The sequence below is a fragment of the Gymnoscopelus microlampas genome (assembly GCF_963454915.1).
Source record: "Gymnoscopelus microlampas genome assembly, chromosome: 12".
Taxonomy (NCBI): Eukaryota; Metazoa; Chordata; class Actinopteri; order Myctophiformes; family Myctophidae; genus Gymnoscopelus; species Gymnoscopelus microlampas.
The window spans coordinates 51,930,969-51,955,389 of record NC_139949.1 but is presented as its reverse complement, the minus strand read 5'-3'; the positions used below and the strand labels follow the sequence as shown (position 1 = coordinate 51,955,389).

General features: G+C 41.2%; 1 protein-coding gene across 1 annotated transcript; it reads right to left on the bottom strand.

Moving 5' to 3' along the window:
- Nucleotides 1-1,539: 1,539 nt before the first annotated feature.
- Nucleotides 1,540-5,281, bottom strand: LOC311056755 (uncharacterized protein; the record flags this gene model as incomplete). Its single annotated transcript, XM_084073561.1, has 4 exons — nt 1,540-2,672; nt 3,285-3,353; nt 3,711-3,782; nt 4,612-5,281. 4 exons carry the CDS (start codon nt 5,279-5,281, stop codon nt 1,540-1,542), a joined length of 1,944 nt encoding a protein of 647 aa, XP_083929687.1.
- Nucleotides 5,282-24,421: the final 19,140 nt, after the last annotated feature.

Here is a 24,421-nt window from a genome sequence, read left to right as displayed (position 1 = left end):
ACCAAGCAAAATCAGAAAATGTTTGACTTTTTAGATAGTGAAACAGTTTTATATACAGCCTTATTTTTATCACAACACCCAATTACTGAATATCAGTCCCCCATAACTCTTGATTGTGTGCAAATGGAACTAAATGGACCCATAGGGTTGACAGTAATGGTCAAATAGGGCTAGCTATGTATGTGTCTTTCTATATTCTATGTCCAGGTTTTCTTCAGATTAGGATACTGATTTCACTGGTTCCATTTGTGCACACAAGACCTGCTAGTTTTCAATTGTATATCTATGATATAAAACCAACAGTCTACAGAACCCAATTACTGAATATCAGTCCCCCATAACTCTTGATTGTGTGCAAATGGAACTAAATGGACCCGTAGGGTTGACAGTAATGGTCAAATAGGGCTAGCTATGTATGTGTCTGTCTATATTCTATGTCCAGGTTTTCTTCAGATTAGGATACTGATTTCACTGGTTCCATTTGTGCACACAAGACCTGCTAGTTTGCCATTGTATATCTATGATATAAAACCAACAGTCTACAGAAAAAGTTTGAAACGACTCAGGCAGACACATTTGAACACTTTATATGTCTTTCAAGTGGAGTACAACATACAAAGTACAACATACAAAAAACATACAAAAAATACAATATATCATCATTGTGTGTTTTGCTGGCCAGCACATCAATGTCTCCTCAGATCGCTCAGGGTGGAGGTGGTCCCCGTGAGGGTCTGAGGACGTGATGGCATAGATGTCTTTCACCGACAAAGATGGCATCACGCACTCAGATCCCTTGGGGCAGTGAGAAACATTAGCAGCACATTCACTGCCAACTGTTGGCTGGCTCAGAGCATAATAAATCAAAGTCAAAATAAATACAAAATGAAAATAAAACAAACAAATACAATCAAAATGATTCAATAATACTTCTCCTTAGTATGGTAATCAAGGTAGCAATCAATAACATGGAGGGGTACCAAACAGCTTTTGCACTGATACCTTGTCTCACTCCGCCCTCCCCTCCTGGTGCAAACTCTGCACCATTTTGTTGGGTGCTTGTTTTTGGCAGTGGGGGGACAATAGACAAGCTCATGGACTTTCATATCGCCACTCAATCGGTCACAAGGTTCGCGACTTCTTGGTGCATAAGGACGCAGGGGGGGGGCAGGGGGGGGCGGAGAGGCCGGGGGACGGCAGGGGCGGGCAGGATGAGGCTGCTGGTGAGGCTGCTGCTGGTGAGGTTGCTGCTGGTGAGGTTGCTGCTGACAGGCGGCCGGGGGGGGGACAGGCGGGTCTGCTGGGACAGGGGCATGTCTCACAGCGGTCCAAGACTTGACAACGCTGAGGATGAAGTCATACATGCACTTACAGTCGCCACCTGGATTCCTTGTCTTGTAGAGTACGAATGCGTTGTACATTGCGATTTGGAATAAATAGACCACAAACTTGCTGCTCCACTTGGCTGTCTTCCTGATGAAGGGATAATAGCTTAGGTTTTGGTCTAGTCGGTCAACTGCATTCATACTCTTGTTGTATTCAAGGACACAAACTGGCTTCTCCTGTGGCACTTTGTCGCTGTGTTTTTTTCTGCCTCACCATCTGGGTGCCCATCTCATCCTTGTGCTGGGTTGTGATCAATCGAACGATGCGTTTGTCTCGCCAGGCCAATAACATCACTTTGCCATTGTGAAGCATCTTACGTTGTCCCACTTTCAGGCTGGACATCGTCACATCCCTCATGGCTTGTGGTTCTCCTCTTTTTAGCCTCATGGTACCACAGGCATGGGTGTTCTTCTCAAGGAGGAGTTCATACAGCTTCACGGAGTTATAATAGTTGTCCATGAACAACGAAAACCCGTACCCTGTAAGACCCTGCAACAGAAAGATGACTGTGTCTGGTAGGGAAGAGTACTGTCCAGAATATGGCTTCATTGAGTAGCAGTACCCCGTTCCAGAATCGCACAGAATGTAGGACTTTATTCCATACTTGGTGGGCTTCATTGGGTTGTACACTCTGAAGGATAGGCGTCCCCTCCACAAAAGCATCCCCTCATCGATGCTGATGTTACGACCTGGAACAAACATCTGCTTGAATTTGTCTGTCAGGTACAGCAAGACCGGGTTGATTTTACAAAGCCTGTCGACAACAGCAACCTCACCAGCAGCTTCGGCGGCGGCAGCGGCGGCGGCGTGAGCGGCAGCGTCAGCCTCATTGTTGGTGAAGTGGAGAAACCGCCAGATGATCTGGAACCTGTTGCGTGGCATCTTTTTGCCGAAGAACGAAGTGAGTACAGGGTCATCGGTCGACCAATAGTACTCTAGTACAGGCTTTCGAACAAGGCCAGTGAGGAACAACAGGGCCAAAAAGTTTTTCAGCTCCCCCACTGAAACCGCTTTCCAGTCCTTCACCCTGCTTTGTGGATGCTGCGCCACTTCTTCTTCACTCCTGGCCTGGATGAACACGTCAGCATAGTGGTTGGTCTGCTCTACTATCATCCCTAGCAGCTCATCAGTGAGGAAAAGTGAAAGAAAGTCTACAGGCATGGTGGAATGTAGCTCCGCCGCAGCATTTCTAGGACCCGGACTAGCAGTGAAAGGGATGTCCTCCCTAGGTTCCCAATCTGTGTCCTTCCACACAGGCTCTACAGCTGACGGCCTCCCACCATGTCCTGTGAATTACAGAAATACACAATTACCATAAAATACATCTTTTTTGTTTGTGTGGCAGTGTTGATTTATATGAAAATATGACTAAAACTAAATGGACTTTTATTCAACAGACTATGACTAAAACTGAATCAAAATGTACTGTCAAAATCATGTTGTTGTGGTACATGATTTTGTGACATTTATCATTGCAGAGTGGGGTTTTAGCGAGGGCTGGCTCTGTATGTGTTTGTCTATATTGTATGTCCAGATTATGACACTATGTGGAATTGTATTCAACAGACTATGACTAAAACTGAATCAAAATGTACTGTCAAAATCATGTTGTGTGGTACAGCTGTGAAAACTGTCTCACCTCTTTTACGCCCGTCACGTGGTACTGCGGTTGAAGGTGATGGTCCCGTTTCCTCCACATCCATCATGCCTGAAATCATAGTAAAACATAAAATAGTTTGGTAAATAAGATATACAATTATATTCACTGCCAGCATGGCAACTTTAGAATGAATGACATGTATCATGTCATGAATGACATGGGCTGGCTCTGTATGTGTTTGTTGTATGATGTACTGTCAAAATCCTGTTGTGTGGTACAGCTGTGAAAACTGTCTCACCTCTTTCACGGCGGACACTTGGTACTGCGGTTGAACATGATGGTCCTGCTTCCTCGACATCCATCATGTCTGAAATCACAGTAAAACATAAAATAGTTTGGTAAATAAGATATACAATTATATTCACTGGTGGTGGTGCATTACTTTGTGCAACTTAGAATGAATGACATGTATCATTGCAGAGTGTGGTTTTTAGCCAGGGCTGGCTCTGTATGTGTTTGTCTATATTGTATGACCAGATTATATGTATGACACTGTGTCAAACACAAACAGAGTTTAGCCCTAAATGACCAAATACAGTAGCCTGGTTAGGCAAGGCTACCATTACAGTACGATGTGTACAAATGGAACCAAATGGACACGTGATGAAGAAAATGGCATCTATAAAAACCAACTGTCTAATGAAAATGTTTGAAACAGACTTACCATTCCTAGCAGACTGTGTAGGCCTATGATGAGATGACGACGCCATTGCTTCATCAGACTCATCTTCGTCGTCTGAAAGTAAACAAGATCAAACACTGTTGATGTTGTGGACATAAGGGGACCTTTGATGAAATTTATTATGATGGTGGGGGCCTCGGTGCACCTGGCCTCCACCCCAAAAACTAAAGCCATCAAAGGGATTTGAAAATCATTGTTGACATGTCCTCATGTGACCCACAACACTACAAAAGACTTTGTTGACATGGCCTCATGTCGACCCCCAACAAAATCAAAACATTTGTTGTCATGACATGACATGACCTCTTCCCTTTGAAGTATGCCACCCCCCCCCCCCCAAAAAAAAACCCCAGATCTACAAGTCAACAAATTCATAGGCTACATCGTCAACATATTCAAATAAATCACATGCATATAAATAGATACAGAATAAAATAAATACATATTTTATAACTGGCTGACCCAGAGTGCAATATCCTAGAAATCCACACCGGGCTTCTACATTGTCCATATATAAATAAGGTGTTACACACACCTCCAGTTGTTAGAGGCCCAGTCAAACAATTTGTCTAAAAAGGATGAAACCATTCATAGGTATTCAATTCATCAAAATATAAAATGGCACCATTCAATGATCATAACAAGATAAAAGCACTACGTTGTGATGCGATTGAATGGTTTGGTGCCATTTTATATGTTGATATAAGTAAGTAGTGCCCCACAGACTTTATACAAATATCAGGTAAAACATAGCCGATTTACAATCTCACAACGCGTCGCAGCGCGAGGCGTTGTGAGCTTGTAGATCTGCTATTTTCAGAGTACAACCAAAAGGTAAAATATGATAAAAAAAAAGATATATATATATATAGGATATTCTTACCACTGGTAAACGGATCCAGACAATGTTTCCTTGGGCTTGGCTCGCTTGGCTCCCAGCTGCCAGAACAATCCGAATCGGAGCTCTCTTCACCGTCAGTAGTGTCTGGTTCTGGGCGATATGACACGGTCCTCGGAGTCGGTCTTTTGCTACGACGCAATCGGTGCCCGGGATCGGGGTCTGGTACCGGTGGGTTCGTGTCCTCCTCAGGCTCAGATACCTCCGCAGGTGGTGGGGGAGGTGGTGGGGGGGGTGGTTGCTTCTTAGGCCTCCGTGGTCGTTGCCGCCCGCGCCGGGGGACGGTCGAAGACACCGATGTCTCCTCAGATCCCTGGGGAGCAGTCTTCGCCTCCTCGGATCCCTCCAATGGCGGAGGTGGTCGCGGCGGAGGTGGTCGCGGCGGAGGTGGTCGCCACGAGGGTTCTGCTGACGTGAAGACATAGGTATCTTTCACCGATAGAGATGGCTTCACGTCAACAGATCCCTCGGGGGTAGTGAGAGACGCCGCCTGCTTCACCTCCTTGGAGCCCCCAGCTAGTGGCGAAGGTGGTCGCGGGGGAGCGGTGAAAGACGCCACCGCCGACGGCTTCTTCTCAGGTCGTGGTGGTTCCTCCACAGGTCGTGATGGTGGTCCCGGTGGTGATGGGGGTCCCGGGGGAGCAGTGAAGGACATTGTCTCCAAAATAGTTCTTTGGGTCGGGTCTCTCCGAGGCCATTTGGCCTTGCTTTTTCTTCGCATCTCGCCTAAAAACTATACTCCCGAGTCCGACTCCCACCTATAAATATGTACACCTAACTCTCACCTATATATCTATGTACTACTATACTATATAAACGTCTTACTCTCACCTATATATATATATCTTGCACCTCTCCTAACTTTACCAAACTAACTAACTAACTAACGATCGCTTGCTCTTTCTCTGTCTCTCAGTCGCTGTCTCTCGCTCTCTCTCACTCTATTTCTCTGTCCGTCCGTCTCTGCTCACTGTTTGTTTAGAATGCCACAGGGACTGTTGTTCTGCACCCGGATTTGTAGTGTTTTGCTCAGATCATGTGACTTTTGCGATCATGTGACTTTTCTTTTGTCGTAGAAGCTTAATATTAATACACAGGTTGTGGAAGATTGCAATCTACCTTATACCAATGAAAAGACCTAATATCGAGTTAACTCGATCTAGGCAGTCAAGCGCTGGATTCTTAATATCGAGATAACTCGATCTAGGCAGTCAATGTGTTAAGCAGTGACGTCACGTTGACAACCTGCTGGACCGTAATAGCCCTGAGTAAGAATTGCTAAGTCACTGTTGTTCTCCTCAGGTTCAACCTCTGACTATCCTGTCAGGCCTCAACCTTTAACTCTCTGTTAGGCACAGGGCTGTCTTATAATACACAGCTTTATTAGTAAATTATGCATAGATAATGTCACAAGACATCAACAGTATGCTTTCGAAAAAAAAGTTTTTTGTTGGGAATGTTTTGATAATCTTTTGAAATAATACAAAAATTAGGAAGTTAGGAAACACAAAATAAACATATTACTCGCGTGACCCATACAACACGACCCACATATGGGTCCCAACACACTGTTTGGGAAACGGTGGGTTAGAGTACCTCTTTCTCAAGTGGTATGGTAACGGCCGTCTCTCTTTTGTCATGAGGCGGATCGCTGCTTGGAACAAGATAACAATAAAATCAACAGCAAGGGAAAAGCTGCCATTCAGCTATTGATTTTGTGTCCAATATTGTTTGTTCTGAAAATAATAATAAATTGATTGTTTGACTGTGCTATGAAATCTAGCAGCGCAGGTATGGTTTTCAAATGGCCTATACTATAAACATTGCTTGTGGTGTTTGTCTTCTGCAGGACACATATTCGTATGTGCGGTCTACAGCCTCGGCTGTCGCTTATGACCCCAAGCAATACTACCAGCAGCTGTGGCCGCAGCACAGCCCCAGCCCACAGTGGCAGAGTCCTACTATCAGACAGGTACGTTCAACTCGCCACTGACTGGACTCGTCATGGTGAAGAAAAGTCCTCCTAGAGCTGTCATTCTCAAAGCTTTTTAAAAACTTTGATGACCTCCAGTTTGGTGTGCATTAGGCCAGTGGTGCTCAAACTTTTTAATTTCAATGACCGCTCATAACTCTGAGAGTGTACAAATGGAACCAAATGGACCCGTACGGGTCCATTTGGTTCCATTTGTACACTCTCAAAAGTTCCAGACCTGTACGTGTCCATTTGGAACCACCTCAAGGATCCCTGAGGGTCCCTGGACCCCACCACTGCATTAGGGTCCATTTGCTTCCATTTGTACAAAAAAAGGTCAATAAGTGTGGTTCTCACAACGCTTGTATACTCGGCTACTTTTGAAAATGTTTCACAATGACCCGACCACAACAAACATTTATTTCTTAAAACATCAAAGAGTCACGGCACACTCATGGCTGCTGATGCCAAACCAGTTTATTAAGGACAAGAGAACAACAAAAACATGTGTTGTTTATATCCCACATGGTTTTTGGATAATGGATATGTTTTGTGTTTTGTGCAACCTTTAAAAAAAAAAGTCATCGTTTTGTACTATTCTCTATTTCCCCACATAGCCCCCAAACCAGCGTACACGCAATGTATGACGCCGTACACCCAGACCCAGCAGACGCGCCAGGTGACTGCCATCAAACCGGCCACGCCCAGCCAGGCCACCTCCACCTTCTCCATCTGCCCGGTGTCGTCCACCGTGCAGCCCGTACCCTCTGCTGGAGCATCCGTAGTGCCGTCGTACTCCCAGAGCCCGACCTACAGCACCAACGCTGTCACATATTCTGGTAAGGAAATGCCCGGCCGTCACCCACACATACAAGTTACCCACACGCTAAACCCAAACGTAGTCGAGCAATATAGTAGAATGTGAGCTGCAGAAACACATTTAATTGATCTGGGTGCCATCGTTATAATAACCCATTAAAACCGGGAAAGCATCTGTCATTTTAGATTTTAGCTGTATAGCAAAACACGTTTTAAGAACACTTAAAAGATCTCTCAATAAATGTTAAAAAATAGCAGATGTACAATCTCACAGTCATCACTTCGTGCCGCATTTGATTTCTTTCTGAGATGCTGTGGCTTGTAGACTTAGAATAGGCTCTATGCACAGCAGCCATATTATCACTTCTTTCATAGGTGTTACCAATGATACTAATGAAGGCTCCGTTCCATTTAGTGTAGCACAGTGGTTTCCCACAACCCCCATAACTCTGAGAGTGTACAAATTTACATACATTTGTACACTCTCAGAGTTACACACCTGCAAGGGGCCATTTGGAAGCCCATGAGGGTCCCTGGACCCCAACTGTAGACCCACTGGTGTAACAGAGTGTTTCCAGTGAGCCAACATGCACAATATCAGCACCCTGACTCTGTTTGACCAGAATGGAACAGAGCTTTCATTAGTATCATTGGTAACACCTGTGAATGTCTTCATGATATGGCTGCTGTGAATAGAGCCTATTGGTATCTTTAAAAAATATATTTTATTGAAATGCATTTCTTCATCACTGCCCCTATTCCTGCTCCATAGGTACGTCTTACTCGGGCTACGAGGCTGCCGTGTACTCTGCTGCCTCCACATATTACCAGCAGCAACAGCAGCAGCAACAGAAGCAGGCGGTGGCCGCGGTAGCCGCTACAGCAGTATATGTGGTTTCTACACTGTTACAGGTGGTCCAAATGCTGGCGACAGAGCTCCCGTCTGTGAGGAAAACCAGCTAACCACAGAAACCCAGTGTCGTGAGGCCATTGTATATGGCTGTATGTATGTATGTATGTGGCTCTTCAACTGACTTGCATTAACCCACTAAGACCTGAGGAAGCGTCTGTGTCACTTTTTCATTTGAGCTAAAAAGCATTATTTTACACTTTGACTATTCAAAAATAGCAGATCTACAAGCTCATAGCGCGGCACCGAGTGCCGCGCTATGAGCTTGTAGATCTGCTATTTTTTGAAAATATATATTCTTTTAAAGCGAACAATAACTCAAATCTTTGCTTCTGGGGGTCCATGGAACAAAATATTTTGAGACGGGGGTCCGCGGCCAAATTCATATCATTTTGGGGGGTCCTTTACATTTTGCAGAATATAAATTATACAGCAGAAAATGTCCTTATGGTTCATCTTGCATATTGTGGCAATAAAAGTGATTCTGGAGGTTACCTAATCGTGACCAAAACATCCCATTGCGATCCGGCTCTAAACTGTTTGCAAACGGTGACTAATTTTAATAGAAAGACTAATAAAGTTCTCTTTTCACAGACTGGGACCAGTGTCCATGGGCATCTGGACAGCATCACAGAGAGCCTTCAACCCTATCTGCTTGCTGTGGGTATCCAGAAGAGTGTGATTCACAATGAAGTACTTCATTGTGATTGACAAACGTGCAATCCCTTGTAAAGTCACCCAAGGGTTGACACTAACGCCTGCCCGACTCACCCAGTGGCGTCAGTTCAGCAAAAGCTAGGGTATGGCAACATGCATGAGGTCACCCCCGAAATTTTTGTGCGGTTCTGGGCGGGTTGGGTTCGTTTTTTTCCAGTTTTTGTATACTTTATTTCGGTTTTAGGGTTAGGATTCGGGTTAGGTTAGGGTTATGTTATTTAATTCTTATTTTTGCCTGATTTTCCCGATTTATTATCAAAAAAGTACTTCTTTTTTTTTTCTCCCCTGGAGCCAGGGTATGGCAGCTGCAATAGCCTGCCATACCCAATTGACGCCCCTGGACTCACCCCTCCTCTCCCCTCTTCTAACCTCCTTTCCTCTCCTCTCCCCTATTCTCCCCTCCCCTCCTCTCCTCTCCCCTTCTCTCCTTCTCTCCATATCTACAAGCTCACTGTGAGTTTAATGTTTGAAAAATAGCAGATCTACAAGCTCACTGTAAACTTGTTGCCTTATTTTAAATAGCCGATCGACAAGCTCACTTGTCAGCTTGTAGATAACTTGTGAGCTTGTAGATCTGCTATTGTCACTATATTTATATAGTGACAAATATATATTTGTGTCTAAAATACAGTATTTTTGCTTGAAATTTTCAGCTGTGGCGTGGCTGTACACCGGATCTGATATCTTGGCCAACACAGCTGTGGACTGAGGGGACCGTCCCAGACTGCACTACTGCAAGGTTTGTTTAACATAACATGACACATGTGTAAATCAAAACCTTTTAGATCTAACTATCTAATGTTAGCATATGGACATTTTCTTGTGGTCAGTCCATTGTCCGTTTTTAAGGAGGCATTGCCAATATATATACTCTGTAGCTTAACTCTTTGACTGCCATATGAACAGTGTAATAGCGTGCCACTGCTGCCAGCAAAAACAGTGATTTTTACTGTATCAGTTTGCATAGAAAAATACTGTACTTGTACTTCTATCCACTACAGCTCAGAGGCAAATATTGTACTTTTAATCCACTACAATTGTTAGAAAACTTTAGTTACTTTGTAGATTTTGGTTATTGTTTAAAAAAACATAGGGTACATTAACCACTTCAGCCCCATTTAAACTTTGGCTATTTGAAAATGGCAGATCTACAAGCTCACAATGCAACATGTTGTGAGCTTGTAGGCTTACAAGCTCACTTGTCAGCTTGTTGGACACTTGTGAGCTTGTAGATCTGCTATTGTCTATTGATATGCATGTACTTTCATAGCTTTGTGTCTAAAATATTGTATTTCTTTTTTTTACAGCTCCTGCTGCGGACCCAGGTGACAGTCACACCATCCCAGACCTACTGCAAGGTGTGTAACTATCTAATGTTGGCTTATTGACATTGTCTTGGGGTCAAATACTAGGTTGTGGGGGTCTGTGGTTTAATGCATAGGCTAAAAAATGGAAGCTCTTTGACACTACAATAGTTTGAGAACCACTGGTATTCAGGTGACAAGTATATGTTGCTTAGATTTTCTATAGTTGTCAGCTAATAATAATAATAATAATAATACATTTTATTTATAACGCACTTTACATTCTCACGGATGTCAGAGTGCTACAGATTAAAAGCAGAGCATAAAAACAGCATAGGCAACAAAACAATTACAATAGACCCAACCAGGCTAAACTAAAGGGCCAACATTTAGAAATTAAAACTCAATACGAAAAAACAAACAAAGTCCATGAAAAATTAGAAAAATGCTTTTTTTAAAAGGTAGGTTTTTAGTCCATTTTTAAAAGCATCAGTGGACTGTGGCGCTCTCAGGTGGTCTGGGAGGGCATTCCACAGACATGGGGCTGTGTGGCAGAAGGCCCGGTCGCCCATGGTGCGGAGGTTGGTGTCAGGCACGACAAGAGGGTTGGTGTTGTTGGAGCGGAGGCTTCGGGTGGCAGGTTTTGGGGTGAGGAGTTCTTTGAGGTAGGGGGGGGGGGGGGGGGCGTTGCCGTAAATGCACTGATGGGTGAGAAGGGAAATCTTGTATTCGGTCCTGAAGGAGATGGGGAGCCAGTGAAGTGAGCGGAGGGTGGGTGTGATATGGTCATATTTTCGCACTCTCATCAGGACCCTAGCAGCGCTGTTTTGGATGTATTGGAGCCTTTGGAGGCTCTTGTTAGGGATCCCGATGAGTAGTGCATTGCAGTAATCCAGCCTGGAGGAGATAAAGGCGTGGACGAGTCAGCTGACTGAAAGGTGATAATAGGGGGGTGATTAGAGGTGTGGTTATCCATATGTGGCCAATATTTCAGCACAATATGACAGTTTTCAAGATGGATCTTGGCACTGTTTCTTTGCTATTGTCCAGTTTATAGAAAGCTATATGCTGATAGCCATCATTGCTTTGTGTTTGTTTAGTAACAGGGAACAGCCTGTCTCTACAGGTCCTTTTTAAACAGAAAATTAAGGGTGTGTTGGCAATTTCATCCAACCATAATCAACAACTTGATTGTATAGGATGTGTCCTGTATGAGTTCTCTCTCCTGATTGGATGAAATTGGTCTCTCAAAATCACAATTTAGTTTTAAAGGCAGTTACTGTATTCACCCAGAAGCAGTATAATAGCAGTCGCACCCCTACTTAAGTAAGACTGTGTTTGCATACTGGTACAGTGGTGTAGTTAACTGGTATAGTTGCTGTGTTTTCACGTCGTGGATGCAATGTATTATTTAGTATATTCGTTTCCATTTGAAAGTATGCTTTAATAAGTACCTGGCATACAAACATGCTCACTTCTGTGTGCCTACGTGTCTTTGGGTCATTCCAGGGCCAGTGTTTAAAGGAGGAGTTCACCCAAAAAATTACTTATTTTCTATCAATTGCACACCCTATGAAGCCTTGAATCCATGGATTATTTTTTGTTTTTGTCGCATTCCTAAGCCAATAATTTGATTCCCGTCTCCTACCAGCTAATGTATCCGGTAGGAGACACAAAGTATATTATTTGTGTCTCCTACCGGAAATACACACGGTCATCAAATCTTTGTCTTAGGAATGCCACAAAAACAAAAATAAATCCATGAAATCAAGGCATAAATCACAGTATTATTCATATTGTAGCATTGTTTTGCCTTATTTCATAACTATTGATTGTGAAGCATTTGTTTGAAAAGAACACTAACACTTGTTTCCCTGTTTTTCAGAAGCCGTCCAGCACTGACATTTTTTTTTGCCTTTAACCTTTTTCTACTTTTCAGGAATGTTCTTTGTGAATAATTGTCATATTTCTAAGATAATTGCATTCCATTTATGTTGTGGCTCGTGAACCGGTAGTACCCAATTTCTATAACACAATATTGGCCATCCCTGAATTTAATAACAAACTCACACATGAAATAATCAATTCTAACAAATGCATAACAAACTATTTTGGATTGTATACTGCCTTTTCATGACCCACTACCTTATATTTACATGTGCATGTTGTAAATGTTTAACTCACCATTTGTTTTTAGGGCTGTAAGACTGTAACACTTATTAGGACTAAATTATTTTTTAATTCATTTTGACAAAAACATTTCTTTTTATTCAAACAGCCAATATACACTTATTAAAATAGGACTTAATTTCTTAATTAAACTAATAAATGTAATCCCAAAATAATTATGGAAAATGTTACACATTGATTCATTGATAAATACAAAATTAGATATCTACAAAATACACTTTGAGATAATTAACTTAATCAATATAGTTGCAGCCCTACAATTTGTACCTATTTTTCAGAATGTTACAGAATGTTTAATAATATATTAATATATTTACCAGGAGCTTGCTTGATCCCCTTTTTTAGCAAATGGGTCGGTGCAAGAATTTTTTCCCCGTGCACTCCTAAATTGGCTGAAATAGGAGGCGGGTTTTTTGCTTCACCCTGGAAAATATTGAATTTACTTAAAAGTTAGAATATAATTTTGGATAATAACAGTAATAGTAGTAATAATAATCATTATAGCATCAACAATATATCTGTCAATAATGAACTGTTTACAGGCATTGTAATAGTTACCATAATATATAATTGTATAATTATCACTAATAACTATAATTAACCTATATATAGAATCATAAAATATAACCATACTATTATTACATATATAATCATAGTAACAACAACTATAATAACAATAATTGATAGGACATTATACCAAATATATTGATGGTGTTGCTTACAGTAAAGGTACCAATAATACAATTGTGTTAATAAATACTTTAAACTATATCTGCTCTGCTTTGTCTCTACTTATTATTCTTTTTACCATGTGTTTGAAAAGTGAATCTATATGTTTGGTAATGTATTTAGTCACATGTATTTAACATTTACAATGAATACAGATGTGTGTTTATTTTTTTTGGAATTACTATTCATAATCAGAAGGGTTCTTCACTACTAAAGCTGAACAAAAAGTGAAACTTTGGAATGTAACATCTCTTAATACCTAAGCCCATACACATATGAACATAATACACAAAAGTTGTTTAACTGACAATAATTTTTGCCTTCTACAATCTGGTGTTTTAATTTATTTGACCAACTTATCCACTTAACGGTTTGATCCATGCAAGAGTCAAAGCTTGTAATTGAAAGTGTTGTCAGACTATAATCTCTGCCTGCTGGACAAAATGGACTTCAATCCCTCTACTGTGTGTAAAACTGTGAAGCAATCTACATGGACATTAGAGCTTAACCAAAACTCCTGCCTGGTGATGACAAGCCTGTCACAATGTAGGCTAAACAATATTTTTTCATTGTGGTATTGACGCCATTCAGTAACATTGATGTGCCTGATATGTTGGGGAGTATCTGTTTTACAATATACAAAATGGTATGGCTTCAACCCAGCTACTAGCCAGGTCGACATGAATCGTAATGGTTCCACATGTATTATATGGTAAGACATTCCCAAGTACATTACAAGGTATTTAATATCTATTATCAGGCTGGGGAAAATAGGTGTTGAATCTTATACTCACAAAACATGACATCATAATATAAGGAAAACGTGAAATGTCTTCTGAGTATTTACAACTTGTTTGCAAATAGCAGATATGCCATTTACTCTATATACACAGGGTATTGTCTCCTCAATATCTCAAATCAGAACAATAAGGTAAAAAAAACAGGCAAGTTTGCTTTAACAATAATTTATTTTGAGATCTTCAACACCACTGGGGACTGGACTGTGAACTACTATGTGACGATGGATTCCTTGGACCCCCATGGCCGCAACCCAGAACTCTGCGTCGGCGCAACCACACTTTGCAATTGCCCTGAATTGTGAAAATTCTAGTTCAGTCTTATGCTAGATGTGCTCCTGTTTCTGCTCAACATTGTAACAGGGCCTTTTATTTGTATGGTATATATTTTACCACAAATGTTTAGCAAAATGTCATGATTCCCAAATCATACCCCATCAACCAAGACAGTTAATAATGGAAAATTATATTATTGAGCATCGGAACACACGTTTAATTTAATGTTTAATACGTCCATAATGATTGATGAAGAGCATAGAGTTAAAAAAAAAATAAGGGTCAATAACTGTCATTATTCGACTGTTCTCTTGGGATAAAAAAAACTAAAACAAAACAATTAAACATCAACGGTATAATTTGAATTTCCGGCTTGCTCCTCCGGACGCGAAACGTAACGTCTGGGGGGTGACAGATAGATTTTTACACCCACCCTTTGTTATTGTGGTCCAAGTGAAGACGATGATTACTTTTAATTGAAAGCCATGTGTAATAATTAAAAGTAACTTCCCCTACACTGTCTATGAATTGACCTTCCTTCTCTCCGTGTCTTCCGGGTTGCAGTTGGAGGTTCTTCACCTGCTGTCTCCAGAACAGAAGGCTGAGCTGCTACTGAGGCCTGAGGTTGCAGGCCTGGACAACGGGACCCTCAGCCTGGTCTTCCACAGCTTGATGACCGGTGGTCCTGGGCCCACCCCCACCTCCACCCCCGGATACACATACACCTCACATAGCCCCTACTCACCACCATCACCACCACAGAATAGCTTCAGAGAGGTTGCATAGCTTTAAATATTATACATTTCTTTCATCCAATTAAACTTTTACCAGATTGTTGATGGTAATCTTCATAACCTTAAACAATATTATTTTGTTCTTTTTGAAACACTTGCAGGTGGTGAATGGGTTGATGGGAGCTTTCAGACCTGTTGGGAGCCTCGTCAGTGAGTTTGTGTCTCTCACACGTGAGGTACATACAGCGTACATACATATACTATATGCATATATGAGAAGCCAATTACTTGTTTTTATATGACTAGTTTATTATGATTATGCATATTACATCTGCTAACCTGACATGACCCTGACATTCCTAACTATCTGTTGCTCTCCAGAGAAATGTATCCGAGATGGGAAGCATGACTCTGACCCAGACCCTGCTGAACTGGACCCTAGCTGAGCTGGCTGGCATGTACACGCCACATAATACGTCCATAGACCTAAACTTTTAAGAAAAATCATTATGAATTATAAAGTATGCATATTTAAAAAATGTATTTCTTAAAATCTTCTGAAAATCTTTTGTATTCCTTTTCCTTTTCTTTAATTTCTGAAAATCTGTTGATTTAAAAAAAAAAAGATTGTGGGACTTTGTTTATTTTTAAAAAAACAAAAAACAAGCAGGATATTTACTTTACCTTACTTTAATTCATAAAACCTGGTCTGTGACCCAAAAATGGGTCAAGAGTAAGACCCTACGTTTGGAAAACACTTATAGTCGAAATACACAAAATAGTCCCGGAATAATGATACATTTCTTTGCATTGCTGGGTCCAGAGTAAAAGACCTGAGTCATTATATGCGTCTCATGGATCCTGATCACAACCACAGCCCAGTGATGTACGAACACTTCATCCATTCCTTCTTGCTACATCACAACACGTCCGGTAAGTGAACCAAGTAGCCATAGCTAGAGACAAGCTCAGAGGACCATTTGTCTGCAGATGTACAGGAATTTCTGTTGCTTTCAGGGTACATTTTTGAGTAAAATATTACTCTATTCTAATACTATACTATTATAGCCTACACTGACTTGTGTATTTATCTTCAGATCCTCAGTGTGTCTCCTCATCCAGCCATAGTGCAGAATGGCTGGAGGAGAACTTTGGATTCTTCTCCATGTTCGCCCCCATCACAGACTTCTATGACCTCAACCGTGACTTCTCTGGAGTGAGTGTGGATAATCTGAACATTTTTACTGAAAACATTGATTTGATTGTTTGTACTTGACACTTCAATTTCAGTAACTTAATAACCTTTCAACCTGGCGTATATTTTGGGCATGTCATCACAGGATTGCAAGATTTTCAAAAACGTAATAGCTGATTTGCGAGTGTGACATTATAATTCGATTACGTATAAAATAGGGCTTCAGTGGTTAAATCTCATATCCTGCCCTCTCCCATTATGTCCTGTCTGTCTGTCTCTTGTCTTAAACGTGTCCAGATGGAGGTTCCTCCTGACTCCGAAGCAGACTGCAGAGATGCTGCTGGTGCCTACTCCTCCAGAGAAAGACGTCATCATCCATGCAGTGTTTGACCATCTGACACAGTCTCAAGGAGACTTTCCTGAGTTCCTGCACCACCTGGTTCTGCTCGCTAGAGAGGTAACCTCATCTGTAGAGCGTCTTATGACAGCTTAAAAAACGTACAGCAAAATATAATAGTAATTATAATAATTATTATTATTATTATAATGCATGGACTTTTATTTTATTTCTTAGGTTAAGCCACCCTGTGATGTCTACCAAGTCATGTGAGTGTGTTGTGATGATGTTAAATGGCTTACATTTTAAAGGGGCTACACCATGAATGTAAAAAAAATATATATTGTATATAAATATTGCCCCCCAACAACCCCGAGGTCAACAATTGGTATTTTCTTGTGCGCCTGGCGTATTTCATCCAATTAAATGATAACTTCATGAAGACATTTGGAAAGTCTGTTTCCAATGTATTTTGCATTGTATTCTTGCATGTGAGGCTGTTGTCCTTTTACCATAATATTTAATATTGTCTGACCACATTACCACCAAGATAAAAGTCTTGTAAATGTATTGCATGAATGAACAGGTATCGCAAATAAAGTGATTCCAGTTGCATTTCTGATCTGGTGTCCCATCTAATATGTCTCTATCCACTAATATGTCTCTATCCACAACGTCAGGCCTATGTCAGTGAGTCGTTCATCCCAGAAGAGAAAGTCCAGGAGCTAGGGCCTGCGTCACGCAACGCCACTACTGATGACATCAGCATGTGGAACATCACACAGATTGACACACTGTGTTCTTTAATGGACTCTTCAGATGGGGAGTGGGATTCAGCTCTGGTAAGTATACAAATGATCTTTGATTGATTGATGGTGTTATTGACAAATATACATGGGGGCGGCAGTGGCTCAGGAGGTAGAGCGTCTGTCTGTTTGTCTGTCTGTCTGTCTGTCTGTCTGTCTGTCTGTCTGTCTGTCTGGCTGGCTGGCAGGCTGGCTGGCAGGCAGTGTAATCAGTGTAAAAGTGAGAAAACATAATGCGTTGTGATTATATTTACATGTTTTTGCATGTGTGTTCGTAAATGTGTGCAGTACATGTATATGGCACTAACACATTTTTTTGTCACCATCAAGGCCAAGGCCATCATTTCCAAGTATCTGACTAAGGCGGGCAACAGTCTTGGCAGTGCAGAGCTCAGTTGTGTCAAGGGACCCAACCTGTGTTCCCTGGATACCAGTGTCCTACAGACCATCTCAGAGGACACCCTCAGGTGAGGGGTGTTGGGGAGGGAGCCAGTAGTATCGTAAATCATGTTTACTTTAGTATTTCTTCACTACTTGCACACACTTGAACATCGACATTAATCCAAAAAACTATTATTATAAAAAATAAATTGGGAATATTTGTGGGCTTTATTGACAGTGTATAGTAGAGCGAGACAGGAAACAGGGAGAGAGAGATGGGGAATGACATGCAGCAAAGGTTGTCGGGACTGGGATTCAAACTCGCGACACTCTGTCAGACTGTATTAGAGCCTATATATGGTATGCGCCTGGACCGCTAGGCCAACGGGCGCCCCACCCAAAACTATTTTTAACCTAATTAACCCTGGCATCCGTATTTTGGGCTGGCAAAAATAAGAATCAATTATTATTTTATAGAAATAAAAGTCCAAATAATAATAATTCACGCATTTTCACAAATAAAAAAGAAAGTAGTAAAATTAGCATACATTTCTACAAGCAACATCGTACAACAAATTATAAAAGAGTGATGTGTGTGATTCCATGACATATTAGCCAAAAGGTAAATAAGATATGTAAGGGACTGAATTTTAGAGACTGAATACATTACATTTGTGGTTGAAAATGTGGTAGCACTCTTTTGAGATGTGTGCTGTGTGTCTCCTGGTGTTTCCAGTAATTCCAGTTTGCTGGTAGTGTCCAGCTGTACGCTGGAGAAGAAGAAAGTGCTCTTTAACATCGCAGAAAAAGCCTTCTCTGGACTCAGCCGCACTACAGCTATCAGCACTACCAGCTTCCAGAATACAGAGCCATTTTTGGGTAAGCAAGCATTCATTCACATGTACATGCGTACAAACACATACTGTATATTGCAGTGGTTCTCAAACATTTCCATGTCAAGGACCCCAAGTTCATACACAACTGTCTCTACTGTACTGTATACCAGTGATAATAGCCTAACTCAAAAATCCTCACCAGGCCCGGCGCCACGGGGGGGCCTGAGGGGGCATGGCCCCCTCAGTTTCAAATTGTGCCCCCTCAATTTATTTTGGGGAGAAAAAAAAATGAAAATGTATTTTTTTATAATTATTTTTTTGATAAAAAAATCGGTGAAATCAGGCAAAAATAAGAATTAAATAACATAAGCTTAACCTAACCCTAACCCTAACCCTAAACCCGAAATAAAGTAACAAAAAAACGCCCAAAAACGTCCACAATCCGCGCAATTAACCGCAAAATTTTGCGCACGGGTCCCGCGACATGCACGCGCGATGCGCGCGCGTGCATGCTGCGCGACTGGTGTGCCCCCCCACAATTTTCAACTGCCCCCTCAGTCATTTCATCCTGGCTCCGGGCCTGATCCTCACAATGTCTCAAATGTCTCACGCACGCACGCACGCACGCACGCACGCACACACACACACACACACACACACACACACACACACACACACACACACACACACACACACACACACACACACACACACACACACACACACACACACACACACACACTTCAGAGATGGATAAATTCAGTATTTTCTTTATGACCTGTAGGTGGTGCAACTCTTTCCTATGTGAGAAGTGCCGCTGCCTCCAATGTCAACATGGACCTGGATACCTTTGTCAATCTGGACCCGAGTGTTGTACAGGTTAGTGGCGTGTGCGTGCGTACGTGCGTGCGTCCTTGTGGTTGTACATCTGGGAAAGGCAAGTGGTTAATGTATGTTTTTATAATATAATAATTTATATCTACAATAACTAGTAACTAAAGTTTTCAAATAATTGTAGTGGAGTAACAGTACAATATTTGCCTCTGAGATGTAAGTAAAAGTATAGACAATTGGAAATACTCCAGTAAAGTAAAAGTACCTTCTAATTGTACTTAAGTACAGTACTTTAGTAAATGTACTTAGTTACTTTACACCACTGGATATTTCATACCAGTGTATTGAAGGATATTTCTTTCTCTTCCACAGGGAAGTCATGTGGCTCTGCTGGGGAAATCTCCAACGGTCAGTTTGTGTACACCGGATCAAAGTTTGGAGACTCTGCTACAGGTGTCTGTGATGAAGGGTAAGAACATTATAAATATATACAATAAGAACTAGGGCTGGGACTCGATTAAAAACATTTATCAAATTAATTAGAGGCTTTGTAATGAATTAATCACAATTAATCACATTTTAATCGCATATCAATATTTTACTTGAGAACAGGGAAAGGCAATTTTTTCATACGTCTTTTAAGTACATGTAAAAAAATAAAAGGCTTAAAAATACTAAAAAGAAGGAAAAACGTTGCGACGCTGAGGAGGAATAGCCAAAGTATAAAAGGTCATAATTATTGTGATGCTATATTAACACATTTTGCTGGGGACCCCCTGGAACCCCCTCAAGTACCCCTGGGGGTCCCCGGACCCCACTTTGAGAACCAACGGCTTATGGGCTATGATGGGATGCCACCGGCGAACTGCAGAGCCTATTTCCAAGAGCTGGCTGGTGCAGATTTCTCCGTCTTCTCCAGTGCTCTCAGCTACAAACGTACTGCTCTGTTAAAAAATGCCAGGACTTGCCTGGTGAGTTGAGAGTAACCAGTAACCACCGGACCCACACAAATTAAACTATTATTGATAATGACAGTCAAATCCACTGACATTGGGTCTCAGGGAGAACATTGTACAGATGATCTTCAAACCTTCACATTATAACTAACATAATATAGCTGCAAGCAGCGATAATACGGGGCCAGTGAATAGAGAGAGAGAGAGAGACATGGAAACGGAATAGATTGAAGAGAGAGAGAGTGACATGGAAACAATAGATTGATGAGAGAGAGAGATGGAAATAATAATGGTTTGATTGGACATCTCAACCTACTGCCATTAACAGGCAGTTCAAGGCAAGATCATAAACTCTTGCCTTCTTTCATGAAGCAAGCCCCTGTTTCACTAACACTAAGATCACTCGTTCACAAACCATTTACCAATGAAGAAATTGTACATCTCCTCAGAACCAAAACTAGTGAAAGTAGCCGATCTACAAGCTCACAAACCATGAAAAATTGTGAGATTGTAGATCAGCTATTTTCAGAATGAAGTATGTCATACGTTGAAAAAACGTACTCTCAAATAAGCATTTCAGGTTATCTTTACCATTTGCACATGTATTCATTGATACAGTCATGTTGTTTGCAATTCAACTTAAATTAAGTCTGCATCAAGTGAGGCTTGAACTGGCGACCTTGAGATTGTGAGGCATTCATTTAAGGGAGACGCCATTGGCCCAACAGACAAGTAACTGTGAAAAAGGAGATGACACAGATGATACAGTTTCACGCAAATAGCTGAAAAATCCTGGGTTTAATGCTCAAAATTGCGGACAATCTAAGGGCGGAGCTTACTGGTCAAAGCGATAGATGTGTTCCTCATGAGTCAAGGCACAAGTGTAAGCAAGTTTCACGACTTTCGGCCAAACGAGGCATGACTTTTGCCTGTTTAAAGTTTGCATTTTCAAAAAATTGCTATAGCGCCCCCCTTTGGCCAATTGGAGTGAGATTGGTTTCAGTGATATTTGGAATAACTCTCTACATTACTGCAACGTTTCAAAGAAATGTGAGTCTTGCATGTATGTGTTAGGGGCAGATGAATAATTTTCATAAAACTGCAATAGTTAAAATCTATTTCCTCCTGGGATCTTTGAGTAATCTGCACAAAACATTTTACACATGAACTTAGGACCTTTGCCGACAAAACAAAAGCGGCGGATTTTCCATAAGTGAAAAAATGCAGAAGTTAGGAGCCAATGACTGTTTTTCATATAATTCAAAATGGTGGGAGATCTAAGGGTCAGAGGTCAAAAGTCAGACCACGAAAGTTGTCGGGCATGAAGAGACGCATGTGTGTATCGAAGTTTCATGGTTGTAGGTCAAACAGGGCATGAGTTGTACCTGTTCAAAGTTGGCACTTTCAATTGAGTGCTATAGCGCCACCCTTTGACGAATGAGTGTGAGAATTATTTCTTGGTAGTTTTTCATGAGCATCTACCATATGGCCGAGTTTCGTAAAAAGCGTATGCACGATTAAGCCAGAACTGGCAAAAACAAGTATTTTTCAAACTGCTCAAAATTGCGGAAAATCTAAGGGCGGAGCTTAATGGTCAAATCGATACGTGTGTTCCTCATGAGTCAAGGCACATGTGTAAGCAAGTTTCACGACTTTCGGCCAAACGAGGCATGACTTATGCCTGTTTAAAGTCTGCCTTTTCAAAGAATTGCTATAGCGCCCCCTTTTGGCCAATTGGAGTAAGATTGGTTTCAGTGATATTTGGAATGACCCTGTACCTTTCTGCAAAGTTTCAAAGAAATGTGAGTCTGCATGTATGTTTTAGGCACAGATGAATAATTTTCATAAAACTGTAATAGTTAAAATCTATCTCCTCCTGGGATTTTTGAGCAATCTGCACGAAACGTTTAACACTTGAACTTTGGACCTCTGCCTACAAAAATTTCCAACGGATTTTCCATAAGTGAAAAAATGCAGAAGTTAGGAGCCAATGACTGTTTTTCATATAATTCAAAATGGTGGGAGATCTAAAGGTCAGAGGTCAAAAGTCAAAGGGTGAAAGTTGTTCAGCATGAGGAGACGCATATGTGTATCCAAGTTTCATGGCTGTAGGTCAAACAGGGCATGAGTTGTACCTGGTCAAAGTTGGCATTTTCAATTGAGTGCTATAGCGCCACCTTTGGACGAAAGATTGTGAGAATTATTTTTTGATCGTTTTTCATGACCATCTACCATATGGCCGAGTTTCGTAAAAAGCGACAGCGCGGTTCAGCCAGAACTGCGAAAAGTGGCAGAAATGACAGAATACTGCCAATAACAAAACAGGTCCAGAGCTGAGCTCTGGCCCCGTAACAACAGTTATACAGGACAATATAGATAGCTTACAATCCAATTTCAATGCTGTGATACTAATAGTTCTGATGCCATTATTTTCATGAATGAACCGAAACCTTTAACCACTTCATTGACCAGAGTCCCCCAGGGGTCTATATTAGGCCGCCTATTTTTTTCCCTGTACACAAAATCTATCTATGAGCTTGCAGATCTGCTATTTTCACAGATTTCATGTGCTTAAGTTTATTCATATTTTTCCCCCTTTTCTTTCTTTCTTAGGGTATAACAACCACAACCTTGACAGAGGATAACATCCGTTTTGGGTAACATGTGCTGTAAGATTGGTGCGGCTTATATTACGAATTCTCACTCATCCATCCTGGAGAAACTAAAGAACTGCCCAAATATCAACACAAATCGAGCGGCTGCCATGGAAACCCTCCTGTTGTCAGGGACAACGACATACGGGTAAGCAACGACAAGCACAGTTCAGTTATTAGCAGTGGTGGAAAAAGTATTCAAACTTTTTACTTACAATAAGTAAAAGTATCAATACAGCAATGTAGAAACACTCTGTTACAAGTAAAAGTCCGGTAATCATAATTGACTTTAGTAAAAGTACAAAAGTATTGGCATCAAAATATACTTAAAGTACCAAAAGTAGTTCAAGTACTCATTATGCAGAATGTTTTTCAAGTCTATAAAATGCATAAAAATATTTTGAAAATAGCAGATCTACAAGCTCACAATGCGTTGCATCGCGACGCATTGTGAACTTGTTGATCAGCTATTTTCAAATAGGCGAAATGTATATAGGGCTGAAGTGGTTTTGTAATAATAATCAAAATCTACAAAGTAACTTGTGGCAAAAGTTTTCAAATAATAATGATTTATTATTTATATTTGCCTCTGAGATGTAGTGGAGTAGAAGTAAAAGTACTGAAAATTGGAAATACTCCAGTAAAGTAACAAATACCTCAGAATTGGGGGATAGTTCACCCAAAAAAATACTTTGTTTCTATCGATTAGTCACCCCATGGAGACTTGAATTCATAGATTTTTGATTTTTTTTTTGTCGCATTCCTAAGCCAATAATTTGATGACCAGCGGTTCCGGTAGGAGACACAAAGGAGACTATTTGTGTCTCCTACCGGAACCGCTACCGGTCATCAAATGCCACTCCTATGAATTCAAGTCTCCATGGGGTGACTAATCGATTGGAAAAAAATGTCATTTTGGGGGTGAACTATCCCTTTAACATCATTTCCACTTTTCTGTTGCTTTGTGCATTTGGTCATGTCTGTCTGTTTGTCCATCACTTTTATTGAGATTGGCGTTTTCATTTTGCCCGAGCAGAAAACTAAGCGACAGTTCCTGAAGGCATTCCTTAAAGTCCTTAGGCGGGATGGAGTGAAGAGGTGGAAGAAGAGGAGAATGAAGAAAGCCATCAGGCATTCCATTAGGAACAGCAGGACAAAACCATCCACCAGTAAGTCTCAGCTCCTATTTCTGCCTGCTGTCATCTCTCAGTGGAGTCAGTGGTTCCCAAACGTTTTGGCTCGAGACCAAAAAGATAAATGTGATGTCTCCCTGGGAACATAGCTTATTTACAAACGCACAACGTTGTGCACTTGTAGATGTAGATACGCTATGTTCACTACTTCTTAA